The sequence below is a fragment of the Barbatula barbatula genome, assembly GCF_947034865.1.
Source record: "Barbatula barbatula genome assembly, chromosome: 3".
Taxonomy (NCBI): Eukaryota; Metazoa; Chordata; class Actinopteri; order Cypriniformes; family Nemacheilidae; genus Barbatula; species Barbatula barbatula.
The window spans coordinates 7,523,703-7,549,084 of NC_136764.1; the positions used below are offsets into that span (position 1 = coordinate 7,523,703).

General features: G+C 41.6%; 1 protein-coding gene across 1 annotated transcript; it reads right to left on the minus strand.

Moving 5' to 3' along the window:
• Positions 1 to 561: 561 nt before the first annotated feature.
• On the minus strand, positions 562 to 25,022 carry LOC306891942 (interferon-induced very large GTPase 1-like). The gene is made up of 6 exons (XM_079452588.1): positions 24,890 to 25,022; positions 9,512 to 11,666; positions 7,666 to 8,913; positions 7,007 to 7,076; positions 6,169 to 6,251; positions 562 to 6,011 (listed from the first exon to the last, which is right to left on the minus strand). The coding sequence occupies exons 2-6, from the start codon at positions 11,633 to 11,635 to the stop codon at positions 1,314 to 1,316; spliced, it is 8,223 nt and encodes a 2,740-aa protein (XP_079308714.1). The 5' UTR covers positions 11,636 to 11,666; positions 24,890 to 25,022; the 3' UTR covers positions 562 to 1,313.
• Between the last annotated feature and the right edge of the window lie 360 nt (positions 25,023 to 25,382).

The window sequence follows — 25,382 nt, forward strand, 5'->3', positions numbered from 1 at the left end:
AGTAATACATGACACATTTAATTAAACACCCCAGTTTTTTGGAATTTGCTTGGTGCTCTTATACACAATAATAGCATATATTTAGATTCATACATCAATACATGCACATATTCGAATCCAACTGTACATAGTGCATATGTCCAAGCCATAGTAAAGAGTCAAATGTAGAGGAGTTAAGAGTAAGTAAGTGCTGTTCAAAAAACATGTGGACATAGTTTTGATTGCTCTAAGGCGCCTGCCTGAAGAAAGAGGCGTAAAGATGTGTCTGGCTGGATATAAGGGATCTTTCATGATTGTTAAACATTTTTTTCTGCACACATGAGATTTGAATCTCATCAGTAGTGCGAAGATCACAACCAAAAATCTTTGAAGCAGCCCGAATAATATTACAAACCTTTCCCTGATGAACTGTCTCAACTTTGTTGAGATTTCTTTATAATGCTTCTTAGGTTAAGGTCCCACTTTAACTTTGCAAATATGGTAGTCCCGAGAAACTTGAAACGTTGAACATTTTCAACGTCTAGACCATTTATAGTCAATAACGAGACAGCATTTGTCCTTCCTTTGTTTTTATTACATTCAACTTCTGATTATGAGTACAACTCCATTCAAACAGTGTAGAAACCTCCCTTCTAAAGTCCAATTTGTTATTGTCTGCGATTAAACCAATCAAGGTAGTGACATCCGCAAACATAAAAATCTGCAATGATTTACAATCATAAGTGTACACAGACAACAAAAATTGTGACAGTACACATTGTCTTATGTATTATTATTAAGTTAATGTACTCTGACATAAGTGATTAAATGGAGGCACAGAGCCACAGCATCATCAACCGATCAATTAGCCTTATGGGCGAATTGGTGTGAATCCAGACAGATTTTAGAGATTGAATACCTTAGCACCAACCGCTCAAAGATTTTCACAACCACTGAAGTTAAGGCCTCTGGTCTGAAATCATCCAAGGAACTGATATTCGACTTTTTTGGCACTGGAATTATAACAGCTGATGTAAAACATACTGGAACTCTGCATACTCGTAACGACCAGTTAACTATATCAGTGAATTAAAGCAAAAGTTGTCTTTATCGAAATATTTTCATTGTGGCTGTACTGAGGCTGTATTCATTAGTAAACAGGAGTATACAAAATGATTGAAACTAATATTTTTTAAATGTTTCATATTGAACTATGGAATAAATCAGTAAACATCTCCCATTACTGTGGTTTGTATCTCTTTAGTTCACGTTTTGCTGATTCATACATTCACATATTAAAAACACATCAAAGTATTTACTTTTTAAATTCTTTGCTAGATGTATTTATCCAAACTCTCAATAGCGTCCTCTTTTGTGTATTGTCTCCATTCATCTGGAATCTCACCATATTCCTGGAATGTTTTACTGTAGTGCTTTTCTAGATCTTTCTGGAATCTGCACACAACCCACTTCCAGTACGGCAGCTCAGAGAGGTCAGGAGTGATGCTCCAGGTAGCTAATTCAGGACCTCCTTTTCTGTATTCTTTCCAGAAAATCTTTTCATCTGAATCATTTGAGTGAAACCAGTTATCACTCACCACTTCTGTTGTGCAGAAACAATTAGCCAAACTTGATTTTTCTTTGTAAAAATGACCATTCAGTCCAACACTACGATGGAAAGGAGCACTGTGATCTCCAGAATGGTTTTCCATTGAGTTGGTGCAGATGGCTTTACAGAAGGGACACTGAACCCAACAGCACTGACAGAAGTGATCGATCAAAATCTCATCTGGTGTCTTCCTGCACTTCTCCATTTTAATGTCATTAATGCTTGAAAAACTGTTCTGTAGTCTTATCATCATTTCATTCAGAGTTTTACTCAAAAGATTTTCAAGAAAATCCAAGTCTTTAACTCCAGTGAGATTAACACACAACTCTCCTTTGAATTTCAGCTCATTTGTGAGTGTTTTAGTGAAACTTCTCAACCACATGTTTCCATCTCCTCTCTTATTTTTGACCTCCTCTGTCACTGCATGCACAGTATTACTCACAATCTGCTCTTTCTGTTTTAGATTTCCTTTGAAAATGTTTAGAATCATTTCACTTTGTTCAGTGAAGTATTTGTCGACTTCAGTTTTTACGAATTGTTTGAAGTGTTGTTTGGGTATGTGGATGTATTGCATATATTGATGAAAGTCCTCTTTTTCTGCGAGGGATTTCAGAATGTGTTTCTCCAGATTTGATCTGTTCTCACGTAATGCTCGTATGTCAGACCTCATCTGTGCTGCTAAATCAATAGCAGTTTTGTTGTAAACTTCTTGTAAGATGGACGGTTCAAGTTTGCTGCAGATGAAATCAATCAGTACTTTTGCGTTTGTTTCTCCTCTGGAGTAGTTCATGTAGACGTTGTAGTATTGAGTTTTCTGCTTCTTATGATAAACTTTAGGATCATTTGACTCTCTGAATTTCTTGAGAAGTTTAAGAATCTTTTTGCTTCCGATGTCACACACATAGAGACAGAGATCTGTGATAAACTCTCGTTTTAGTTTGTATTTTTGGTTTTCTGATTCATGTTGCTGTACTGACTTTTGCACACAGTCTGTTATTGCCTGAATGTAACTGACATTATAGCCGTGTTTTCTGACGGATAATTTTTCCATTATTTTCTTAGTTTCCTGCACTATATTATGTATCAGTTGCCTCACTGATTCATTGTATTCAGCATTATGGATGTTGTGTTGACTTGATACAGTTTTATCAGATTGCTCTTGGTGTCTCTGTAGTATAATGTAGTCGTCATAATCACCTCTGTTGACAATCTGTTTGAAGACTTGCAGATTTAGTCTCTGATTCACAAACGTTGGTTCATGGTTTTCAGATAAAACCTGAGTGACATCATCCCATAAATCAAAGTCTTTCAGTGGAGGAATATCTTCTGTCATTTCAGTGACCCATTTACTCCATAATGTGTTAAATTCCTTTTTCAGAACGCGTTCATCTCCTCCTTTACTTTTAAGACTCACAGCACATTCCTTGCTCCGAGTGAAAAGTGTATTTTCATTCTCTGTTCTTCTTTTATCGAGATTCTCCCTGGCTTTCTTCTGCTCAATTGCTTTATTCAACTTTCTTTTTGTTTCCTTAACCAGATCATCATTAAGACCTTTCATTTGTGTTACAAATCTTCCTCGCCATTGACACAGAATATCTTTGTCTTTGTCCTCATCAAAGTAAGACTTCATTGATTTTTCTACTTCATCTTTAGTTGTTTTTATTTCAGCCAGCAGGTCATTATCCTGAATCTCAATGTTTCCATTTGCAATTCTGTTGTAGAATTTGTCTTCAATTCTCAACATGGCACTCCTGACACTGAAAGTCCAGTCGATGTATTTACTTTCTAGTTTTCTGTATACAGAAATCTCCAGTGTGTTTTTGAAGCTGAACACAAAGTTTTCACTCAGCAGTGCATTCCAAAGATCATTAATACGCATTTTGAGCTGTGACAGTGTGATGCTGCTCGCTGTAGAAGCTTTTAAGAGAATTGTGTCTTTCAACTCCTGAATGTTTCTGCTGTAGTTTGGGTTTGGTGGAGCCATAGGTGGACTTCCCTCCCACAGCTTTGAAAAATACTTCACATCAGTCTGTATGTCAAATGCAATGACATCATTGAAAAACTCTGTATTACAGTCCTCCTCTTTAGCAACAAGTTTTGTCATCTCATCCAGATTCTTCTGTTGTCGTCTCCTTCCTTCCATGTTTTTCTCTCCAGCTGTGACATCTGAAACATTCTGATGCACAAACATACAGCTGGGATTCAGTTTAATCTTTTTCATCCTCAGGAAGGCCTGAACAATAATCTGGAGAGTGTCCTGCATCTCAGGAGTGTTTTCTCCAAAGACGTTTATTAACGTCATATTTCCAAGACCAACAACAAATGTGGCCAATTCATTGTCATGATTTCTTGTTGATTTTCCAGCCAGTTCTAGAGCACGAAGACCCTCAGTATCAATAACTAGAATATAGTCAAACTCCAGCTGTTTTTTCATCTTCATCTCCTCTGACACTTTGACCAGCTGCATGAAAGCTCCTCTGGTGCACCGGCCGGCACTGACAGCAAACTGCAAACCAAACATGGCATTCAACATTGTGGATTTCCCAGAGCTCTGAATCCCTAAAACTGACAGCACAAAGACTCTCTTGTCTCCCAGTTTCTGGATGAGTTCATCTAAAACAGCAGTAACCCAGATCAGAGGAACATGAGCAGCATCTCCATCCATCAACTCCAGTGGAAATCCAGACATCATCATCTTTGCTGCAAGACCAGGAAGAGTTCTGAAGTCAATCTTCAGGTTTTTCTTGTTGTTCTTTACAGTTGAACATCCTTCATATATCTGACCGACCTCTCTTAGTATGTGCTCCAAACCAAAGGTTGCAGCTTGTAGTTTCTCAGACATTCTCCCAAGTTCTTGTTCAGCTTTCATTTGTTGTGATTTATCATGTTTCTTTTTCAGATCTAAGACTGCTGACCACTTTTTATCATAATCCCGATAAAGGGCTGAAACACTTTCAGTGGTGAAGTCATCCAGTAGAATCCCAAGCCATTTCAGTAAATACATCATCTCGATTTCTTCTTGTGAGTTCAGTTGGTGAGTAAAGATTTGGATAAATTCACTTACACCAGATGTTTGCTGCTGTTCACGGATTTTCAGCATTTCTAATTTCTTATCACTTTTATTTTTTTCTATGTTTTCACCTTTATGTAGTTCACCCAATGTAGGCCTGTGTAGTTCTTTATTCTTCTGGCACCACTGATGCCACAGTTTTCCCTGACACGGCAGAAATAATTCTTTGATTTCTGTCAGATCTTTATTCTTCAGTAAACTTATCATTTGCTGCGCTGCATCTTTTCCTCTCTTGCAGTCCTCATCAGTCTTCTCATCTACTGTGATATTTAAATGTTTGGCCACATCTTCAAGCTTGAAAAGGGAAGACGATTCTAAAGATGAGAATCCTTTATTGATAGCTTTTCTGAGTTCTTCAAATACAACAGATTGATTTCGGTCTCTCAAACCTATTCTGTATTTTCCTTGGCACATTTCTGTGAGAGCTGAATTATTCTCAGTAAGAAGGCAAATGAGTGGCGTTGAGGCCTGATATAAGCTTTGGATGTTTGCCATGCCGTGATTATTCTTGTTCATTTGAGGTAAAATTACAACATTTACAGAAGACATTTGTGTAATGATATCCAGCTGCCTCTCATTGACTCCTGCATCACCATGAAGATTACAGAATGCAACACATTGAGGAAATGTATCTGTTTTCTCTCCAGATGGGCAGTACCAGGCGATCTCCACCACCCCGTCCATCAGTATTCTGGTTCTGCTGCTGCCTGGAAAGTTTCTGTGGAAGAACGTGTCGTGTTTCTCGTTGATCAAACTGTTTATTAGCTGAGACTTGGATGATGACACAGAGCCAAACCTGAAGAAAGCCACCATTTGTGTTTCTGCCCTGTAGATTGGTTGGGTTTGACCTTTATCATCAGTCGTCTTCCAGCTCTTTTTGATTTGTCTAAATGTCCAGAGAGGAAACTCAATCTGTTGTGTGAATGGATTGGGTACAAGCAGAGGAAGAGCAAACTGACACTGTGAGAGTTTAGTCACCATGAGCTGCTTTAAGAAACTATCAGCACAATGAAACACAGCCATCTGAGCATCCATTAAGTCAATAGTCTCTAATCTGTTTGTCTCATCAGCAGATTCAGCTGCTTCTCCAAAAATATCATCAAAAGAATCTCTTGTAGATGACTTATCACATATTTGTTGTGAGTCGTTCTGTTCGGTGTCCTCTCTAAGTTTGATGCATCTCACTGTGTAGTCCAATGTAAGTAATTTTTTTAGAAAAGATTGAGCAATTTCTTCCTCTACACAGAACTCGTGAGACTTTGAATATTCAGTTAACTGAAGAAAATCTTCTGCTTTCAGTTTTTGATGTTTGCCTTCTAGACGAAGTCTGTCCATCAGTTGTTCTGCAGATAGCTGAAAAAAACCCAAATACATTAAAATAGTATAATTAATGAAAAAAATGTCAATGTGTATGTTTAGTCAATCACACCCACACAAACCGTTTCTCTATTTGCACTATTGAGTATTATTTAACATTAACATACATACATAAATATCACATATTTCTTACCTTTTGTCCGTCTTTCACATCTTTGGCAGAGCTCATCCATGGCTGTGATCTAATGTTATCACTGTTTTCAGCTATTTCTGAGCCTTGCAATTTTTGAGAAAAAAAAGAATGGTTTCACCACAGATTATAATGAGCAGATTACATTTTGTCTTCCTTTATTTTTAGTCTTTATATGGATGATTTAATGTTCAGTTAAGATGCTAAACATATGTGGAACAGAGTGTAGGGTTGGTAACTATTTGATGTATCCAGACAATTATGTGATTTACTTATTTTGGTTCATATAGTGTTGGTCTTCAAAAGATACTTATGACTTGCATTCAATATGGTAATTTTTACAAAATCTAACCTTTCATTGGAAAAATTAATTTTTGTATAGTGGGATGTCATTATGAAATAAATGTATTTTTCTCTCGTACACATTGCTCATAATTATCCAACACGTTTTACAACATCTTATTTTCAAGATAAAAGCTCTGCGTCTTCACCTATAATGCCTAATATGTTAAGAGAATCCCTGACAAGGGACATAGACTATTTCTTTAAAGAGAATTGCTCTAGAGCTTTCAGATTTCCACCTCCATGTTGGTGGAAGCTCAGTGACCCATTATTGTTTCGATTTTTGCTTTCAGGTCTTTGTCCTATTAAAAGATTCAACCCAGGTCCCTTTTATGACTTCTAACAGAGACAGTTGGGTTTAGATTTTCTTTCTGTTGCTAGAATCCATGATGCCATCTATTTGAAGAAGACATCCAAGATGTCCATCCGAAAATTAAGCCCATATTTTGAGATGAGAGATGAGCTGTTTTCCTACCAGTAATGTTTTGTGCCAATTCACCTGAAAGAACATGTGATACGCTTCCTTTTGCATGAGAATGTCTCACTTCCTTTGGCTGTGCTACCGGTTTCTGGAAAAATACATAATTAAAGTTATTGTTACATAGAAATATAAAATATTGCAATATATAAAATGTATACACCTTTTTTAAAGAATAACATTTTATTTTAAAGATTACTTTGACATGGATGACATGAACCAAACAAGGATAAAAACATAGCCAATATGAACTCTAAATAGTTGGGAACTTCCAAATTTAGACATGCAGAAACAGACTTAAATAAAGAAATAACTAATTCTAGTCAAAGGGTGGCAATTTTTAAGGTGCTAAAATACAATAGTTTTTATTTATTTTTGTTGATTTATGTCTTTAGTCTTAGCATAATTCAAAGAGTTGCAGTTGTGTTATTTAATGGTTTTGATGAGTCTTTAATATTAATAAAAAGATGGAACAGTATAATTAAAGAATAATTAATGATTCCCAAACTTGACCGGTACAATAAATGTAGCCAACACTACATATACAAATGTAGGTAGACATACATCACCACCACACCTATACTGTATCTGCTTCACTGTATCATTTTTTTCAACTACAAGCCTAGGGCATGAACATTTGCTACAATAAAGGGTTTCTCACTTCAAGGTTTAAATTTTACCATAATAAGAGCACAAATTACACTTGGCTCTTGATGTTTTCTTGACGAAGATTTCATGACATTGTCTGCTTTTTGAAGATTCGCTGAGGGATTGTCTGTGGCATCATCTGTTTTTGGAAGATACTGTTGAGGGCCATTCATGGCATAATCTGTTTTTGGAGGTTTCTCTGAAGGGCTGTACGTGGTATTTTCTGGTTTTGGAAGATCCAAAAAAGAGCTGACCGTGACATCACCTGTTTTTGGAAGATCCTTCAGAGGACTGGCATCATCTGGTCCTTGAAATTTCTTTAACGTTTTAATTGAATTACATAACTGTTTAATTGGCTCTTGACAATTGTCTTTGACATCACCTGTTTTTGGAGGATTCTCCAAAGGACTGTCTGTTGCACCATCTGTTTTTGTAGCGTACCCTGAAGGACTGTCCTTGGCCTCATCTGTTTTTAGAGGATCCTCTTGAGGACTGGCATCACCTGGTTTTGGAAGATCCTCTTGAGGACTGGTATCACCTGTTTTTGGAAGATCCTCTGGAGGACTGGCATCACCTGTTTTTGGGAAATCCACTGAAGGACTGCCCGTGGCATCATCTGTTCTCAGAAGATCCACTGATGGACTGTCCTTGGCCTCATTAGTTTTTGGAGTATCCACTAAAGGGTTGTCCGTGGTATCATCTGTTTTTAGTGGATCCAGTGAAGGCATGTCCTTGGCCGCATCTGTTTTTGGAAGATCCTCTGGAGGACTGGCATCACCTGTTTTTGGGAAATCCTCTGAAGGGCTGCCCGTGGCATCATCTGTTTTTAGAAGATCCTCTTGAGGACTGGCATCACCTGTTTTTGGAAGATCCTCTGGAGGACTGGCATCACCTGTTTTTGGGAAATCCACCGAAGGACTGCCCGTGGCATCATCTGGTTTTGGAAGATCCTCTTGAGGACTGGCATCACCTGTTTTTGGAAGATCCTCTGGAGGACTGGCATCACCTGTTTTCGGAGTATCCACTAAAGGGTTGTCCGTGGTATCATCTGTTTTTAGTGGATCCAGTGAAGGCATGTCCTTGGCCGCATCTGTTTTTGGAAGATCCTCTTGAGGACTGGCATCACCTGCTTTTGGAAGATCCTCTGGAGGACTGGCATCACCTGTTTTTGGGAAATCCACTGAAGGACTGCCCGTGGCATCATCTGGTTTTGGAAGATCCTCTTGAGGACTTCCTTTTGAATGATAATGTCTCACTTCCTTTGGCTGTGCTACCGGTTTCTGGAAAAATACATAATTAAAGTTATTGTTACATAGAAATATAAAATATTGCAATATATAAAATATATACACTTTTTTTAAAGAACAAGATTTTATTTTAAAGATTACTTTGACATAGATGACATGAACCAAACAAGGATAAAAACATAGCCAATATGAACTCTAAATAGATGGGAACTTCCAAACTTAGACATTCAGAAACAGACTTATAAAATGCTAAAATAAAGAATTAGCTAATTCTAGTCAAAGGGTGGCAATTTTGAAGGTGCTAAAATACAATAGTTTTTATTTATTTTTGTTGATTTATGTCTTTAGTCTCAGCATAATTCAAAGAGTTGCAGTTGTGTTATTTAATGGTTTTGATGAGTTTTCTATTAATAAAAAGGTGGAACAGTATAATAAAAGAATAATTAATGATTCCCAAACTTGACCGGTACAATAAATGTAGCCAACACTACATATACAAATGTAGGTAGACATACATCACCACCACGCCTATACTGTATCTGCTTCACTGTATCATTTTTTTCAACTACAAGCCTAGGGCATGAACATTTGCTACAATAAAGGGTTTCTCACTTCAAGGTTTAAATTTTACCATAATAAGAGCACAAATTACACTTGGCTCTTGATGTTTTCTTGACGAAGATTTCATGACATTGTCTGCTTTTTGAAGATTCGCTGAGGGATTGTCTGTGGCATCATCTGTTTTTGGAAGATACTGTTGAGGGCCATTCATGGCATAATCTGTTTTTGGAGGTTTCTCTGAAGGGCTGTACGTGGTATTTTCTGGTTTTGGAAGATCCAAAAAAGAGCTGACCGTGACATCACCTGTTTTTGGAAGATCCTTCAGAGGACTGGCATCATCTGGTCCTTGAAATTTCTTTAACGTTTTAACTGAATTACATAACTGTTTAATTGGCTCTCGACAATTGTCTTTGACATCACCTGTTTTTGGAGGATTCTCCAAAGGACTGTCTGTTGCACCATCTGTTTTTGTAGCGTACCCTGAAGGACTGTCCTTGGCCTCATCTGTTTTTAGAGGATCCTCTTGAAGACTGGCATCACCTGGTTTTGGAAAATCCTCTTGAGGACTGGTATCACCTGTTTTTGGAAGATCCTCTGGAGGACTGGCATCACCTGTTTTTGGGAAATCCACTGAAGGACTGCCCGTGGCATCATCTATTGTCAGAAGATCCACTGATGGACTGTCCTTGGCCTCATTAGTTTTGGGAGTATCCACTAAAGGGTTGTCCGTGGTATCATCTGTTTTTAGTGGATCCAGTGAAGGCATGTCCTTGGCCGCATCTGTTTTTGGAAGATCCTCTGGAGGACTGGCATCACCTGTTTTTGGGAAATCCTCTGAAGGGCTGCCCGTGGCATCGTCTGGTTTTGGAAGATCCTCTTGAGGACTGGCATCACCTGTTTTTGGAAGATCCTCTGGAGGACTGGCATCACCTGTTTTTGGGAAATCCACTGAAGGACTGCCCGTGGCATCATCTGTTGTCAGAAGATCCACTGATGGACTGTCCTTGGCCTCATTAGTTTTCGGAGTATCCACTAAAGGGTTGTCCGTGGTATCATCTGTTTTTAGTGGATCCAGTGAAGGCATGTCCTTGGCCGCATCTGTTTTTGGAAGATCCTCTGGAGGACTGGCATCACCTGTTTTTGGGAAATCCTCTGAAGGGCTGCCCGTGGCCTCATCTGTTTTTAGAAGATCCTCTTGAGGACTGGCATCACCTGTTTTTGGAAGATCCTCTGGAGGACTGGCATCACCTGTTTTTGGGAAATCCACTGAAGGACTGCCCGTGGCATCATCTGGTTTTGGAAGATCCTCTTGAGGACTGGCATCACCTGTTTTTGGAAGATCCTCTGTAGGACTGGCATCACCTGTTTTTGGGAAATCCACTGAAGGACTGCCCGTGGCATCATCTGGTTTTGGAAGATCCTCTTGAGGACTGGCATCACCTGTTTTTGGAAGATCCTCTGGAGGACTGGCATCACCTGTTTTTGGTAAATCCACTGAAGGACTGCCCGTGGCATCATCTGGTTTTGGAAGATCCTCTTGAGGACTGGCATCACCTGTTTTTGGGAAATCCACTGAAGGACTGCCCGTGGCATCATCTGGTTTTGGAAGATCCTCTTGAGGACTGGCATCACCTGTTTTTGGGAAATCCACTGAAGGACTGCCCGTGGCATCATCTATTGTCAGAAGATCCACTGATGGACTGTCCTTGGCCTCATTAGTTTTCGGAGTATCCACTAAAGGGTTGTCCGTGGTATCATCTGTTTTAAGTGGATCCAGTGAAGGCATGTCCTTGGCCGCATCTGTTTTTGGAAGATCCTCTGGAGGACTGGCATCACCTGTTTTTGGGAAATCCTCTGAAGGGCTGCCCATGGCATCATCTGGTTTTGGAAGATCCTCTTGAGGACTGGCATCACCTGTTTTTGGAAGATCCTCTGGAGGACTGGCATCACCTGTCTTTGGGAAATCCACTGAAGAGCTGACCGTGGCATCATCTGGTTCTTGAAATTTTTTTAAAGTTTCAATTGCATTAAATAACTGTTTAATTGGATCTTTATAATTTTCTTTGACCTCATCTGGTTTTCGAAAATGTACTGTAGGTTTGTCCATGACATCATCTGTTTTTGGAAGATACTTCAGATCATCTGGTTCTTGAAATGTCTTTAAAGTTTCACTTGGGTTTGTCCATGATATCATACGGTTCTTGCAGAAGCTTCAATGATGTCATCTGCAAAATCGATTTGCATTGTTAATGTTACATGCACAACATAAGCATGAACAAAAAATACTCTAAACAACAGGGTTACCTGACGACCACGAGTTGGATTTTTTATTTTATATTATATTGTTACATTTACTTTGTTCATATTTATTAAATATTTTGGGTCAGCATAAACTAGCACATGATACATTTTCATTAGTTTTATAACGAAAAAATTATTGTTTGCAGCCAAATTTGAGCAATGCTGTTGACAATCAATGAATCCACTCAGAGGCATCATGCCCATTGAAACAGAGGGGGCAAGATTCTATAGGTTGGACGATTCTATATCAGTTACGAGCCGCATTCTAGTCCTCTTTTGGAGATTTTTGCAGTTTTGATCATGTACAGGAGCTTAACATTTATCAATGAGCAACAGCGCTGCCTAATGATTTAATTGGGGTGTGCACGTGTGTAACCGGTTCCACTCGCCCCGCTCAGTGCGGGCTTCGAACCGGCGTCAGTCTGAATGGGAGACTGGTGCTCTAACGAGGAGGCTAAAGACCGCAGTCTCTAGCGTCTTTTCTTCGAAGAAACGCTTTTCTTTCATATCTTAAATCATTCCTGGTGGAACATTCTTCCTAACGCGGTCCGGTCAGCCTCATCTCTCACAACCTTCAAAACACGACTTAAAACCCATCTCTTCTGGGAATACTTAACAGACAAATGAAAAAATAAACAAATAAAATACACTAACCCTCTCCTCTCAACAGGTAGTGGTCTAGCTTTTGTTGAAACTAGTAACTTTGTATTAGCACCTATCGTACTATTGCTCTTTTATGACATATTGCATATTGCTCCCTGAACTTTTTGTAAGTCGCCTTGGATAAAAGTGTCTGCTAAATGACTAAATGTAATGAAATGTAATGTAAAAAAATTATGCATCTTTGCTCTGTATACACCTCTGAAGACTTATGTATATTATTTAGCATTTCTGTCAATAGATCCTCCAAATAATTACCCTCTGGACCTAAAATGTAATATGTTTCTGTGTGTTGTGCACAATGTTCCCTCTTAAAAAAATAGGTGCATGACGCCCCTAAATCCAATCTTGAGCCATATTCCCCAAGACTAATTACAGGACTTGTGAAGGTCCCAGTTAGTGAACTTTTAGTTTGCAAAATGTTATATGACAAGGAGAGAGGACCCAGATGCAGACAGCGGGTAAGGGGTTTTAATAAAATACATTTAATAATAAATAACAAAACAAACCCACAAGGGAGTAACAAAACAGGGATGTAATTATGTTGATAGGACAACTTTCTTGTGCATGTCATTAGGAAAATATTATACAGTGGGCATGGACTATAAAAATATTTTACAGTAGGTATGTTCTATGAAAATATGACAGTAGGTATGTACTATGAACAATATATACAGATGACTATATACTATGAACATTAATGTACAGGTGGCTATGAACAGATAATAATTTAGACTAAACAGTAGTGCAAGTGACTTAAGTGTGCATAGATTATAAACATTAGCTATTAAAGTTGCAGTGCAATAGATGAGTTAATGCAGTTGTTTAAGTTACAGTGCAGTGGATGAGTTATGCAGCTATTAAAGGTATGGTGCAGTATATGAGTAAATGCGGTTATTAAAGTTACGGTGCAGTATACGAGTTAATGCAGTTAATAAAGTTGCAGTACAGAAGATGAGTAAATGCAGTTAATAAGTTTACAGTGCAATAGATGAGTTAATGCAGTTATTGAAGTTACAGTGCAATAGATGAGTAAATGCAGTTAATAAATTTACAGTGCAGTAGATTAGTTAATGCAGTTATTGAAGTTACAGTGCAGTAGATGAGTTAATGCAGATATTGAAGTTACAGTGCAGTAGATGAGTTACTGCAGTTATTGAAATTACTGTGCAGTGGATGAGTTAATGCAGTTATTGAAGTTACAGTGCGGTAGATTAGTTAATGCAGTTATTGAAGTTACAGTGCAGTAGATTAGTTAATGCAGTTAATAAGTTTACAGTGCAGTAGATGAGTCAATGCAGTTATTGAAATTACAGTGCAGTAGATGAGTTAATGCAGTTATTAAAGTTACAGTGCGGTAGATTAGTTAATGCAGTTATTAAAGTTACAGTGCGGTAGATTAGTTAATGCAGTTAATAAATTTACAGTGCAGTAGATTAGTTAATGCAGTTATTGAAGTTACAGTGCAGTAGATGAGTTACTGCAGTTATTGAAATTACAGTGCAGTAGATGAGTTAATGCAGTTATTGAAGTTACAGTGCGGTAGATTAGTTAATGCAGTTATTGAAGTTACAGTGCAGTAGATTAGTTAATGCAGTTATTGAAGTTACAGTGCGGTAGATTAGTTAATGCAGTTATTGAAGTTACAGTGCAGTAGATTAGTTAATGCAGTTAATAAGTTTACAGTGCAGTAGATGAGTTAATGCAGTTAATAGAGTTACAGTGCAGTAGAGTAGTTAATGCAGTTATAGAAGTTACAGTGCAGTAGATGAGTCAATGCAGTTATTTAAATTACAGTGGAGTAGATTAGTTAATGCAGTTAATAAGTTTAAAGTGCAGTAGATATGTTAATGCAGTTATTGAAGTTACAGTGCAGTAGATGAGTTAATGCAGTTATTGAAGTTACAGTGCAGTAGATGAGTTAATGCAGTTATTAAAGTTACAGTGCGGTAGATTAGTTAATGCAGTTATTAAAGTTACAGTGCGGTAGATTAGTTAATGCAGTTAATAAGTTTACAGTGCAGTAGATGAGTCAATGCAGTTATGGAAGTTACAGTGCAGTAGATGAGTTAATGCAGCTTTTGAAGTTACAGTGCAGTAGATGAGTTAATGCAGTTATTGAAGTTACAGTGCAGTAGATGAGTCAATACAGTTATTGAAATTACAGTGCAGTAGATGAGTTAATGCAGTTATTAAAGTTACAGTGCGGTAGATTAGTTAATGCAGTTATTAAAGTTACAGTGCGGTAGATTAGTTAATGCAGTTAATACGTTTACAGTGCAGTAGATTAGTTAATGCAGTTATTGAAGTTACAGTGCAGTAGATGAGTTACTGCAGTTATTGAAATTATAGTGCAGTAGATGAGTTAATGCAGTTATTGAAGTTACAGTGCGGTAGATTAGTTAATGCACTTATTGAAGTTACAGTGCAGTAGATTAGTTAATGCAGTTAATAAATTTAAAGTGCAGTAGATGAGTTAATGCAGTTATTGAAGTTACAGTGCAGTAGATGAGTTAATGCAGTTATTGAAGTTACAGTGCAGTAGATGAGTTAATGCAGTTATTAAAGTTACAGTGCGGTAGATTAGTTAATGCAGTTATTAAAGTTACAGTGCGGTAGATTAGTTAATGCAGTTAATAAGTTTACAGTGCAGTAGATTAGCTAATGCAGTTATGGAAGTTACAGTGCAGTAGATGAGTTAATGCAGTTATTGAAGTTACAGTGCAGTAGATGAGTTAATGCAGTTATTGAAGTTACAGTGCAGTAGATGAGTTAATGCAGTTATTAAAAATACAGTGCGGTAGATTAGTTAATGCAGTTATTAAAGTTACAGTGCGGTAGATTAGTTAATGCAGTTATTAAAGTTACAGTGCGGTAGATTAGTTAATGCAGTTAATAAGTTTACAGTGCAGTAGATGAGTTAATGCAGTTAATCGAGTTACAGTGCAGTAGATTAGTTAATGCAGCTTTTGAAGTTACAGTGCAGTAGATGAGTTAATGCAGTTATTAAAGTTACAGTGCGGTAGATTAGTTAATGCAGTTATTGAATTTACAGTGCAGTAGATTAGTTAATGCAGCTTTTGAAGTTACAGTTCAGTAGATTAGTTAATGCAGTTATTAAAGTTACATTGCAGTAGATTAGTTAATGCAGTTATTGAAGTTACAGTGCAGTAGATTAGTTAACGAAGTTATTGAAGTTACAGTGCAGTAGATTAGTTAATGCAGTTATTGAAGTTACAGTGCAGTAGATGAGTTAATGCAGCTTTTGAAGTTACAGTGCAGTAGATTAGATAATGCAGTTATTGAAGTTACAGTGCAGTAGATTAGTTAATGCAGTTATTAAAGTTACAGTGCGGTAGATTAGTTAATGCAGCTTTTGAAGTTACAGTGCAGTAGATGAGTTAATGCAGTTATTAAAGTTACAGTGCGGTAGATTAGTTAATGCAGTTATTGAAGTTACAGTGCAGTAGATTAGTTAATGCAGTTATTGAAGTTACAGTGCAGTAGATTAGTTAATGCAGCTTTTGAAGTTACAGTGCAGTAGATGAGTTAATGCAGTTATTAAAGTTACAGTGCGGTAGATTAGTTAATGCAGTTATTGAAGTTACAGTGCAGTAGATTAGTTAATGCAGTTATGAAGTTACAGTGCAGTAGATTAGTTAATGCAGTTATTAAAGTTACAGTGCGGTAGATTAGTTAATGCAGCTTTTGAAGTTACAGTGCAGTAGATGAGTTAATGCAGTTATTAAAGTTACAGTGCGGTAGATTAGTTAATGCAGTTATTGAAGTTACAGTGCAGTAGATTAGTTAATGCAGTTATTGAAGTTACAGTGCAGTAGATGAGTTAATGCAGCTTTTGAAGTTACAGTGCAGTAGATGAGTTAATGCAGTTATTAAAGTTACCAATGTCAATTGTGAACTTTTCAACGTAATTTAGTATTACACTGAAACTGTAATTTTGACCTTTAACCGTTTGGAGGCTATTGTAGTCCACTATATGGAAAATAATCCTTGAATGTTTTCATCAAAAGCCTTAATTAATTTTTGACTAAAGTAAAACAATACCTAAACATATTGGATGACAACAGAGGTGAGTAAATTATTATGAAATTGTATGCTGAAAGTGAACAATTCCTTTAACGGGTCTAAATGGGTGCGTACTGTTGTGGTCCGGCCGTTGTACGCCATATTGACGTGATCATGTTACATAGTTCTTCTCCTGTTCCTTTTCAATGGCGGGTGGCAATTTACATTTGATTTGCATGTCCGCCACCTAATGTACTGAAGTGTGGGCCAGAGATTAGCCATGTGATGTGATGTAATGACAAGCGCAACAACTGAAGTTATAAGAGACAGCTTCCATTAACACCGTAACATAGGTTTTGTACAAGTAAACAACACAGTACAGCACATTCAGAGCTTTTTATTTTCATGAATTTACATTTTCACCTTGTAGGGCTAAATGCTTTTGATAAAAGTAAACAATTCAAACGAATCCAGCAGCTTTGTGATTTTGCGATGCGTCTTCTTAGTTTCATTTCGGCAGCACATCCACACTTCCTTTTTTGAAGAATAATTATGCCAATGGGATGTTATTTTTGTTACAGAAAAACGTTATTGACTGTAAACTTGTGCTAATTATTCTTTTGTCAGTATTTTGCCTATACGTTGGTGTCTCTCACGTAGGTACGTTGCTCTAATATGCATTCTGTTGCATAATTAAAAACAACCTAAGAAAATGTCTTCTGTTTTGTTTTAGTGTGCTAAGTTTGTTTTAACATGGACATTATCCAAAATCTATCAGACCAGGCTCTGGTTTAACTTTCACTTTCTCCACATTTTCTTCTCTTGCCTTGTCCATAAAACTACACAATTTTTACACGTCTCTTCATTTTTCGTTTGGATACATTTTGGGTTTATTTGTGTGTTGTTATTATCCGTGTATAAAAGGTGAGTAGAAAGATAAATAGCACCAAAGTGTATCTGTTGAACCCCCTGTTTAAAATGATCTGATATATAATATTGTAAAGAGCAAATATACATAGAAAACACAAACCTATATACTCTTAATATTGAAGATCAATATAAATGCTTCAAAGGAAGATCAATGTTAATGTTACATTAGCTTTACAATAATTACAACATGTTTAAATGGAAATGAAATTCAGCTGTTTTGCGGGTTGTGCCTGGTGTTCTGTCCATTGGGCTCATGCGATATGGAGCATCTCAAGTATCCGTCGCTGAGGACGCAATACAGGAATTTCTTTACTACTCTTTATGAAGACCGAGGTTTAGGACATACTATTCATTGCCTACTGCTTTTCGCCTGCTATATAGTATGACAGTATGCAATTTCGGATTCAGCCAATGCATACCCATAAAACCTTTGTCAACCAATCAGATTGAAGCATTCACTGTTGAATAAACTTTTAAATGCACCACAACAGCAAGCGGCTTTGCGTGATCCTCCTTATGACCCAAAGTTTGAGAACCTTTTAAAATAAATTCACTGTCTATTGTGAATAATTGATTGTTGAGCGATCGATATCCATTAATTCAGCACCACCACCATGGACAGCACCTGTTAACGTGGCACGTAGGAAAGTAACTCTAGGGTATAGTTCGAGAAACTCGCCTAGTAGAGGTGTACCTGTAGTAAAGGTGTACCTTTAGAGTCTTTTATGTTTATATACTTTAAAATATTTTATTATATTTTCCCAAATCCTTGTTCATTTGATGTTTAGATTATCAACCAAAACAATTGATTCAAGGTAAACAAAAATAACATTTTATGTTCAATGCATATGAGTTGTCAAAATTTGTAATACAAAACAAGTGAATTTTTACACCCGATGGCAGTATTTCAGAATGTGTAAATACAGAAATGTAGATATATTAAAATGAATGCATCGGACGTTGAATCTTTTAATTTACATATCTCATCTGACATGACATACAAAGAACCAGCCAATCAGAGAGATAACTCGCCATAGCTAATTTGCATTGTTTAACCAGTGTAAGGTCACGGAAAGGGTCACCACCCAAAGTGAACAGAAAAGCAGCAGGTACTGTAAATGGAAGTGCAAATGGTAAATAGAATGGGGTTTTATATTAATGATTAACACTAGTTCCCTTTCTGTCGGTCTCTCGACGTTGTGTCGAACCGACAGATGGGGTTCGCCCCTGAGAACCTATCATCTTCTGACTATTTTGAAAAGGCCAATGAAATTGGCGAATTAAATTTGCATGCCGGGCTCCGCCCCCGGATATCCGGGTATAAAAGGGGAGCCGGCGTGCTCATTCATTCATCTTCTGTTCTCCGGAGCCTTCGCATCTGATGACATTCTTCGAATTGCCGAATTCTACGACGCGGTGCAGCGGAGATTCCCCTGGGCGTCCTGGCAATTCCAGAGGTATTTTTCTAAAAGAGCAATTTCCTCAGCGTGGCATTGCCCGCTGATCTCTTGGGTGCAGTACACTCATCGAGGACGGGGACGGACACGGTGGTTGCCGCAGGTGTTCGGGGGTCCGACCACTGTGGCAGCCTCGTGGATTCGTCCTGCCCGCACTGCGTGCGGATGGCTATTCAGACGTTGCGTCACTGCACGCGGATGGCTATTCAGACGTTGCGTCACTGCGGTCGGATGGCTATTCAGACGTTGCGTCATGGTGGCTGTGTTCTGTAAGATCCAGCCAACACCTCGTTTGCTTCCCGTTCTGTGACCGCAGCGGCTACGGCCCTGCCGTCAGCAGCGGCGAGCAGCGAGGGTGATGTGGGGATTATCGTGAGCGTTAATCCGTCAGCCGGCCGGCTCGCAGACCGCTCGCGCCCCGTCTCGCTTGTTTAGCAATTCCCCGAAGATGGTCCTAAGCCGTCTTATTCCTCAGCCACGCGCTCGGACATGAGCCGTGGAGATGAGGTGTCTCTTGCAACATCGGAGCGCGACCTGCTGACATCAGACTCTGGCGATTCCCTGAAGCTCCCTCCCTCGGGAGGTCGAGCACAGGTGAGAGCAGACGTCAAGATGTCAGCCATGCTCGCTCGGACCGCCGTGAGTGTCGGATTGCGGTGCGCCGCAGCCCTGGCGCTCGCGGCTGGGTACTTCGCACATTGGGCCCGGGCGCGACTCCAAGCCGTGCCCGGCTCAAGTGCCAAGTTTTACCGAGCTGCATAAGGAGTTCAGTAAGACCTGGAGCGCCCCCTTCGGCGCGCTTCCGTCTAGCTGACTCTATCGCCCTCTCTTCCCTCGGGGCGGGGAGGCAGCTAGGGACTATGTCAATGCACCCTGGGTGTAGCATGCAGTCGCGGGTATCCGCAGACGGCGGCCACCTTGGGAGCTTGACCTAGACTCACCGTCCAGGGCATGTAAGGTCTCGTCATCTCTGGTGTTGAGGCTGGCAGTGCCGTGGGCCAAGCTGCCACCACTCTTACGCCATGGCCATCCTGCAGGCCAGTGCGCTAAAGAGAGCCCCACGGGGTAAGACCGACCCAAGTAGTGCCGCCGCCGACTGGCCCTCCGGGGACCACGGTGGCGACGCAGGCTGGGTCGGACGATGTCCACATCAGTGGCCCGGAAAGACGCCTCTGACTCAATCTTGCGCAGGTGGGCGATGTCGAGAAAGGCCACTTTCCCGACTCCCCTCTCGCAAGGTCGGCTGATTGGTGGCACTGTCAAGGACTGCTCCAGCAACCTTTTGACAGTGTAGAAACAGACCGGCCTGCTGTGACCCGGCCGCCTTTCGGGGACCCATCGGGGGCCTAGTGCCCGCCTTCTCACAAGGAGAGGTCTCTCTCTGGGTCCCACTTGCAGCCGCTCTCACCCTCTGAAAGATGGTGTTCGGCAACTCGACGTTGCGTCGTGCACGCAATGGCGAGTATATCGCAGCCCTCAGCACTCTCGCTTCGACGGTGCGTCGAGCTGCGCCATCGCCTGGCAGGTGATTTGGCGGAGCTGTTCCCCCCGGGTGGGACCAGCACTGCTAGTCATTGAACCAACCCCTGCGGGTTGATGAAGCAGATCGTAGCCCCCCTGTGAGGTCCCTGGGTGCTTGGATAGCATTTCAAACCATCACGGTGGCTGGGAGTGTGGTCCGTCTCGGCATTCGATCCAGTTCACCAGACCTCCGCCGGACTTCGGGCATCCTCTTACCTCAGCAGAGGCAGGGATGTTCCCGTGCTCCAGGCCGGGGCTGCCACCCCTTTGGCGAAGGCGATCGAACCGTCCCCTCGGCCGAGATGTCCAGTGGCTTCTACAGCCGCACTTCATCATCCCCAAAACCAGGGGTCGCTGCATACCTTGAGCAGCACCTTGCAAGGGTGCCGTTCAGGAGGCGCAGAAGCACGTCCTGGTGTCTGTCAGACGCCAGGAGTGGTTCATGACATCTGACCGCATTCTCTCATGTCCAGTCCCCTCGGCACTGTCGAGGGGCTGGCATGTCAGCAACGGGTCAGCCGTGAAAAAGAGCAGCTCTCCCTGGCGCAGAGCTCCCCTTTTTCCCCTGTTTCGTCATTACGCCTGCTGCCGTCGCATCCTAACCCCGGGCAGGTCTTGAGGCCGGTCGTGGTAATGACAGACGCCTCCCTACGGGGTGCGGTGTGCAACGGGCGCGCAGTGTCGGGTCGCTGGACGGGCCCCCGCCTGCGTTGGCATATCACTGCCCTCAATTTGCTAGCTGTCCTGCTTGCACTGATGAGGCTCCGGCCTCTCGTGCAGAGCCAGCATACTGGCCCGGACAGCACGACCGGCGTAGCGTACTGAACCTCAGGGTGGCATTCGCTCGCTGCAGTCATCGCAACTAGCCCAAACGCCTCCTCCCGTGGAGACAGCAGGTGGCAAAGCCCCTGCATGTCACATGCCCACCGGGTGTCCTGAACCAGACAGCCAAGCGCTCTCTCATCAGTTGACACCTCGTGGGAAGTGACGACTCCACCCCTGCGGGCCGGCTTGGTTGTGGTTTGGGCGGGCACAGGGGGACCTGTTGCCTCCCTGAACACCACCCAGTACCGCTGGGCACTCCCTGAACGAGGCCTCCCCCCTCGACACGGAGGCCCTAGCGCGCAGCTAGCCGCGGGACAAGCGTAAGTACGCTTCCCCCCCAGTGAGCTTCATTGCGCAGGTCCTGTGCAAGGTCTGGGAAGGGAGTATCAAGTGCTGCTAGTTGCGCCTACGGGCCCAACTACACTTGGTCCTCGGAGCTAATACTCCTGACGACAACTCCCCCTGGCCAAATCCCCTGGCGAAGGGCCTACTCGCAGGGGATGGGCACGTTGTGGCATTCGAGCCGGATCTTTTGGGTCTGGCTCCTGGATGGGACGAGGAGTTCCTGGATGATCTACCCCCCACAGTGGTGGAGACTATCACTCAGGCAAGGGCCATGCCCACAAGGCTGGATGCCTTTAAGTGGCGCCCTTTCTCGTCCTGGTGCTCTTCTCGAGGAGAAGACCCGCGGAATTGCTCGCTCAGGAACGTGCTGTCCTATTGCAGGAGAGGCTGGGGAGTAACCTCCCCTTCCACATTGGAGCGTGGGTACCCGCTGTCGCGGTTATCACGTACCAGTTGCTCGTGAGCCTCTGGGGCGGCATGACCTGATTATTAGGTTCCTCTAGGACGCGAGGGGCTAAGGCCTCGTCTGCGCCCCGTACCCTCTTGGGACCTTAAGGTGGACCTTTGGGTCCCCTTTTTTCGGGCCCTGCGGAGAGCCCCCTTCCTCGTTCTGCGAGGGGGGTTGGCTCTCCTGCTGGGGCTCGAGTCCATCCAGAGGGTGAGGCACCTGCAAGCATTCCGTGTCCACCGATTGCCAAAATTCAGGCCCGGTGACTCTCACGTGATCCTGAGACCCCGGCCGAATTACGTGCCCAAAGTTTCGCCGCCCCCCTTTGGGAACTAGGTGGTGAACTTGCAGGCGCTCCCACACCGGGAGAAAGACCCAACCTGTACGTGGGGTGTCCAGTAAGCGCATTGCGCCTCTACTCGAACCACACGGAGGGCTTCAAGGCCCTGAGCAGCTCTTGTCTGTTATGGAGGTCAGCAACGGGAGTGCTGTCTCCGAGGAGAGTTGTCGCGCTGGATCGCACACCCCGTCACTACGGCGCGCCGATCCTAGCCCGTGCCCATTTGAGTGACGGTACACTCCGCTAGGGGTGTGGCCTCCTCGTGGGCATCGGCTCACTGCGCCTCTCTGGCAGACATCTGTAGAGTTGCGGGTTGGGCTACGCTATACCTCGCAGAGGCTTGCAACCTCCGTGGGGAGTCGGCAGCTCGAGTCTTGTCAACAGGTGAGACCAGCAGTCTTAGGGCGTACGCCTGCGCATAGCGCCATTCCCCTTCTTAGGTGGATCAGTGCGCTATGGGCTGCCTCCCTTCTTTCCCCAAGGGTGAAGAATAGGCAGTCCGTCCATCCATCAATAAGCACTCAGGGCGGCGGGCTCGGCGGAGCAGCCCTGCCACCTATGGCCGGGTATCCTGCTGAGTTATTACATATAGCTCTAACCGGACCTAGTGCCCCACACGTAGTAACCCCCCACTAGGGTGGTTCCGTCTGAGATGTCGTCATGAGATGGTTCCCCGTGTGGCAACCCATGACCTCCCCCAGGTGGACATCCACCTTGCCGCATTCCACACATACCTCCCATGAGTTCTCCCCTATTTGGTGAGACCATGTTGGTGTCTCCACTGTATTCCCCCCTATGGTGGGAAGTGGTCTCCGTAGCGCACGTCCACATTGAGGGAACAGCGCTTACCCAGTAGTCCTACGGTACCGGACGGCTTCTCGTTTAGAGAACAAGGCCTCCGTCTGTGGTGGCTGAGGGCAGGGGCTACTCATCTTTGCCAAAAGCTCTGGGAGCCCCTGCCTGCCCACTGGAAGGTTACAAATTTCGCGATAGCGCTCACGTGTGGCTCGCCCAGGCCGGTCAACGTCGCTTCGCTAGAGATTGTGACGCGGCTTAGTGCTGTGGCATTTTCAATAGGAACCCCATCTGTCGGTTCGACACAACGTCGAGAGACCGACAGAAAGGGAACGTCTCGGTTACGTATGTAACCTCTGTTCCCTGATGGAGGGAACGAGACGTTGTGTCCCTCATGCCACAACATTAGCTGTCCGCTGCAGCGATCGTGAGATGCTCTCAGGCTCCTCAGCACAAAAGGTGAATGAATGAGCACGCTGGCTCCCCTTTTATACCCGGATATCCGGGGGCAGAGCCCGGCATGCAAATTTAATTCGCCAATTTCATTGGCCTTTTCAAAATAGTCAGAAGATGATAGGTTTTCAGGGGCGAACCCCATCTGTCGGTTCGACACAACGTCGAGAGACCGACAGAAAGGGAACTAGTGTTAATCATTAATATAATGTTTTTTAAATGTGGTTTTAATTTGTAGTATTATTGATGTTTTCATATTTCATTTATTTGTTATTTTATAATCAAAATTTGTATTGCCAATTATAGCATTAATTGTGCAAATACAGACATTAAATAGACTGAATGGTTCAAACTGCATTACAGACATTTTTATCACAATCACTTTAATCATAATGTCCTTTGCCTTCTGCCACCTGCAACACAACTACTTATGGAAAATCACAATTCAAGGTCTTCTTTATTCTATCAATAAAAAAGCCATTGAATCTACAATATCTAACTAATCTAGACTAACAATTCTTTCAACTGGTCTAAAGCAGCAGCAAACAGAGAGGCAGATGCCATGCAAATGGTTTCAGTTTCCATAGTCATTTTCAAGTCACATGACTGTTAGGAAAACAAAACTCCTGGCAATGGGAATGCTCAGGTGCATTTAAAGTGATAGTTCACCCAAAAATAAAAGTTCTGTCATCATTCACTTACCCACTTGTTATTTCAATCTCGTATGACTCTCTTCTTACACAGAACACAAAAGAAGACATTTTGAAGAATGTTGTTATTCATTCTCCTATTCACTTGCATTGGTTTTGGGTCCATTCAATAGAAGTGAATGGCGGCCAATGTTGTTCGGCTACCAACTTTCTTAAAAAAGATCTTCTTTGAGTAAATGATGAAAGATTAAAATTTTTGTGTCAACTTTAATTTTAATAGTTTTTAATTCATTCTTTGACTTTGCCACTTGAGTGGGCCATCACATACACCACTCAATGGGTTAGTAAAAGACTATAGCTTACCTTAATTCTAAGTGGCTTTACGCACAAGAATCTAACTGCAAATGTACAACTATATCTGCAATTGTTTTCCATACCTAACACTTCATCCGATTACAAATGATTACAAATTCTTGCCAAGTTCACACCACAAATATAATAATACATTATATAATATATCTACAATATTGTACCAGCAATGTGATTCAGTATCTGCATGTGAAAATACAAGATGATGCGATGACAGAAATCTCACTGTTCATTCATTCATTGACACAACACTGATATGTTTTAAAGCATCCAAACTTAAATACTGCAATTATTTCCTAAAGGTGAAATAAAAATGAATGGAAATTACCTGTTGAACTTGGCACTGGAATCCATTCAAGTAGAACAGTCTTATAAACTAATATATACTGAATGTACAATATCTAACTAATCTAGACTAACAATTCTTTCAACTGGTCTAAAGCAGCAGCAAACAGAGAGGCAGATGCCATGCAAATGGTTTCAGTTTCCATAGTCATTTTCAAGTCACATGACTGTTAGGAAAACAAAACTCCTGGCAATGGGAATGCTCAGGTGCATTTAAAGTGATAGTTCACCCAAAAATAAAAGTTCTGTCATCATTCACTTACCCACTTGTTATTTCAATCTCGTATGACTCTCTTCTTACACAGAACACAAAAGAAGACATTTTGAAGAATGTTGTTATTCATTCTCCTATTCACTTGCATTGGTTTTGGGTCCATTCAATAGAAGTGAATGGGGGCCAATGTTGTACGGCTACCAACTTTCTTAAAAAAGATCTTCTTTGAGTAAATGATGAAAGATTAAATTTTTTGTGTCAA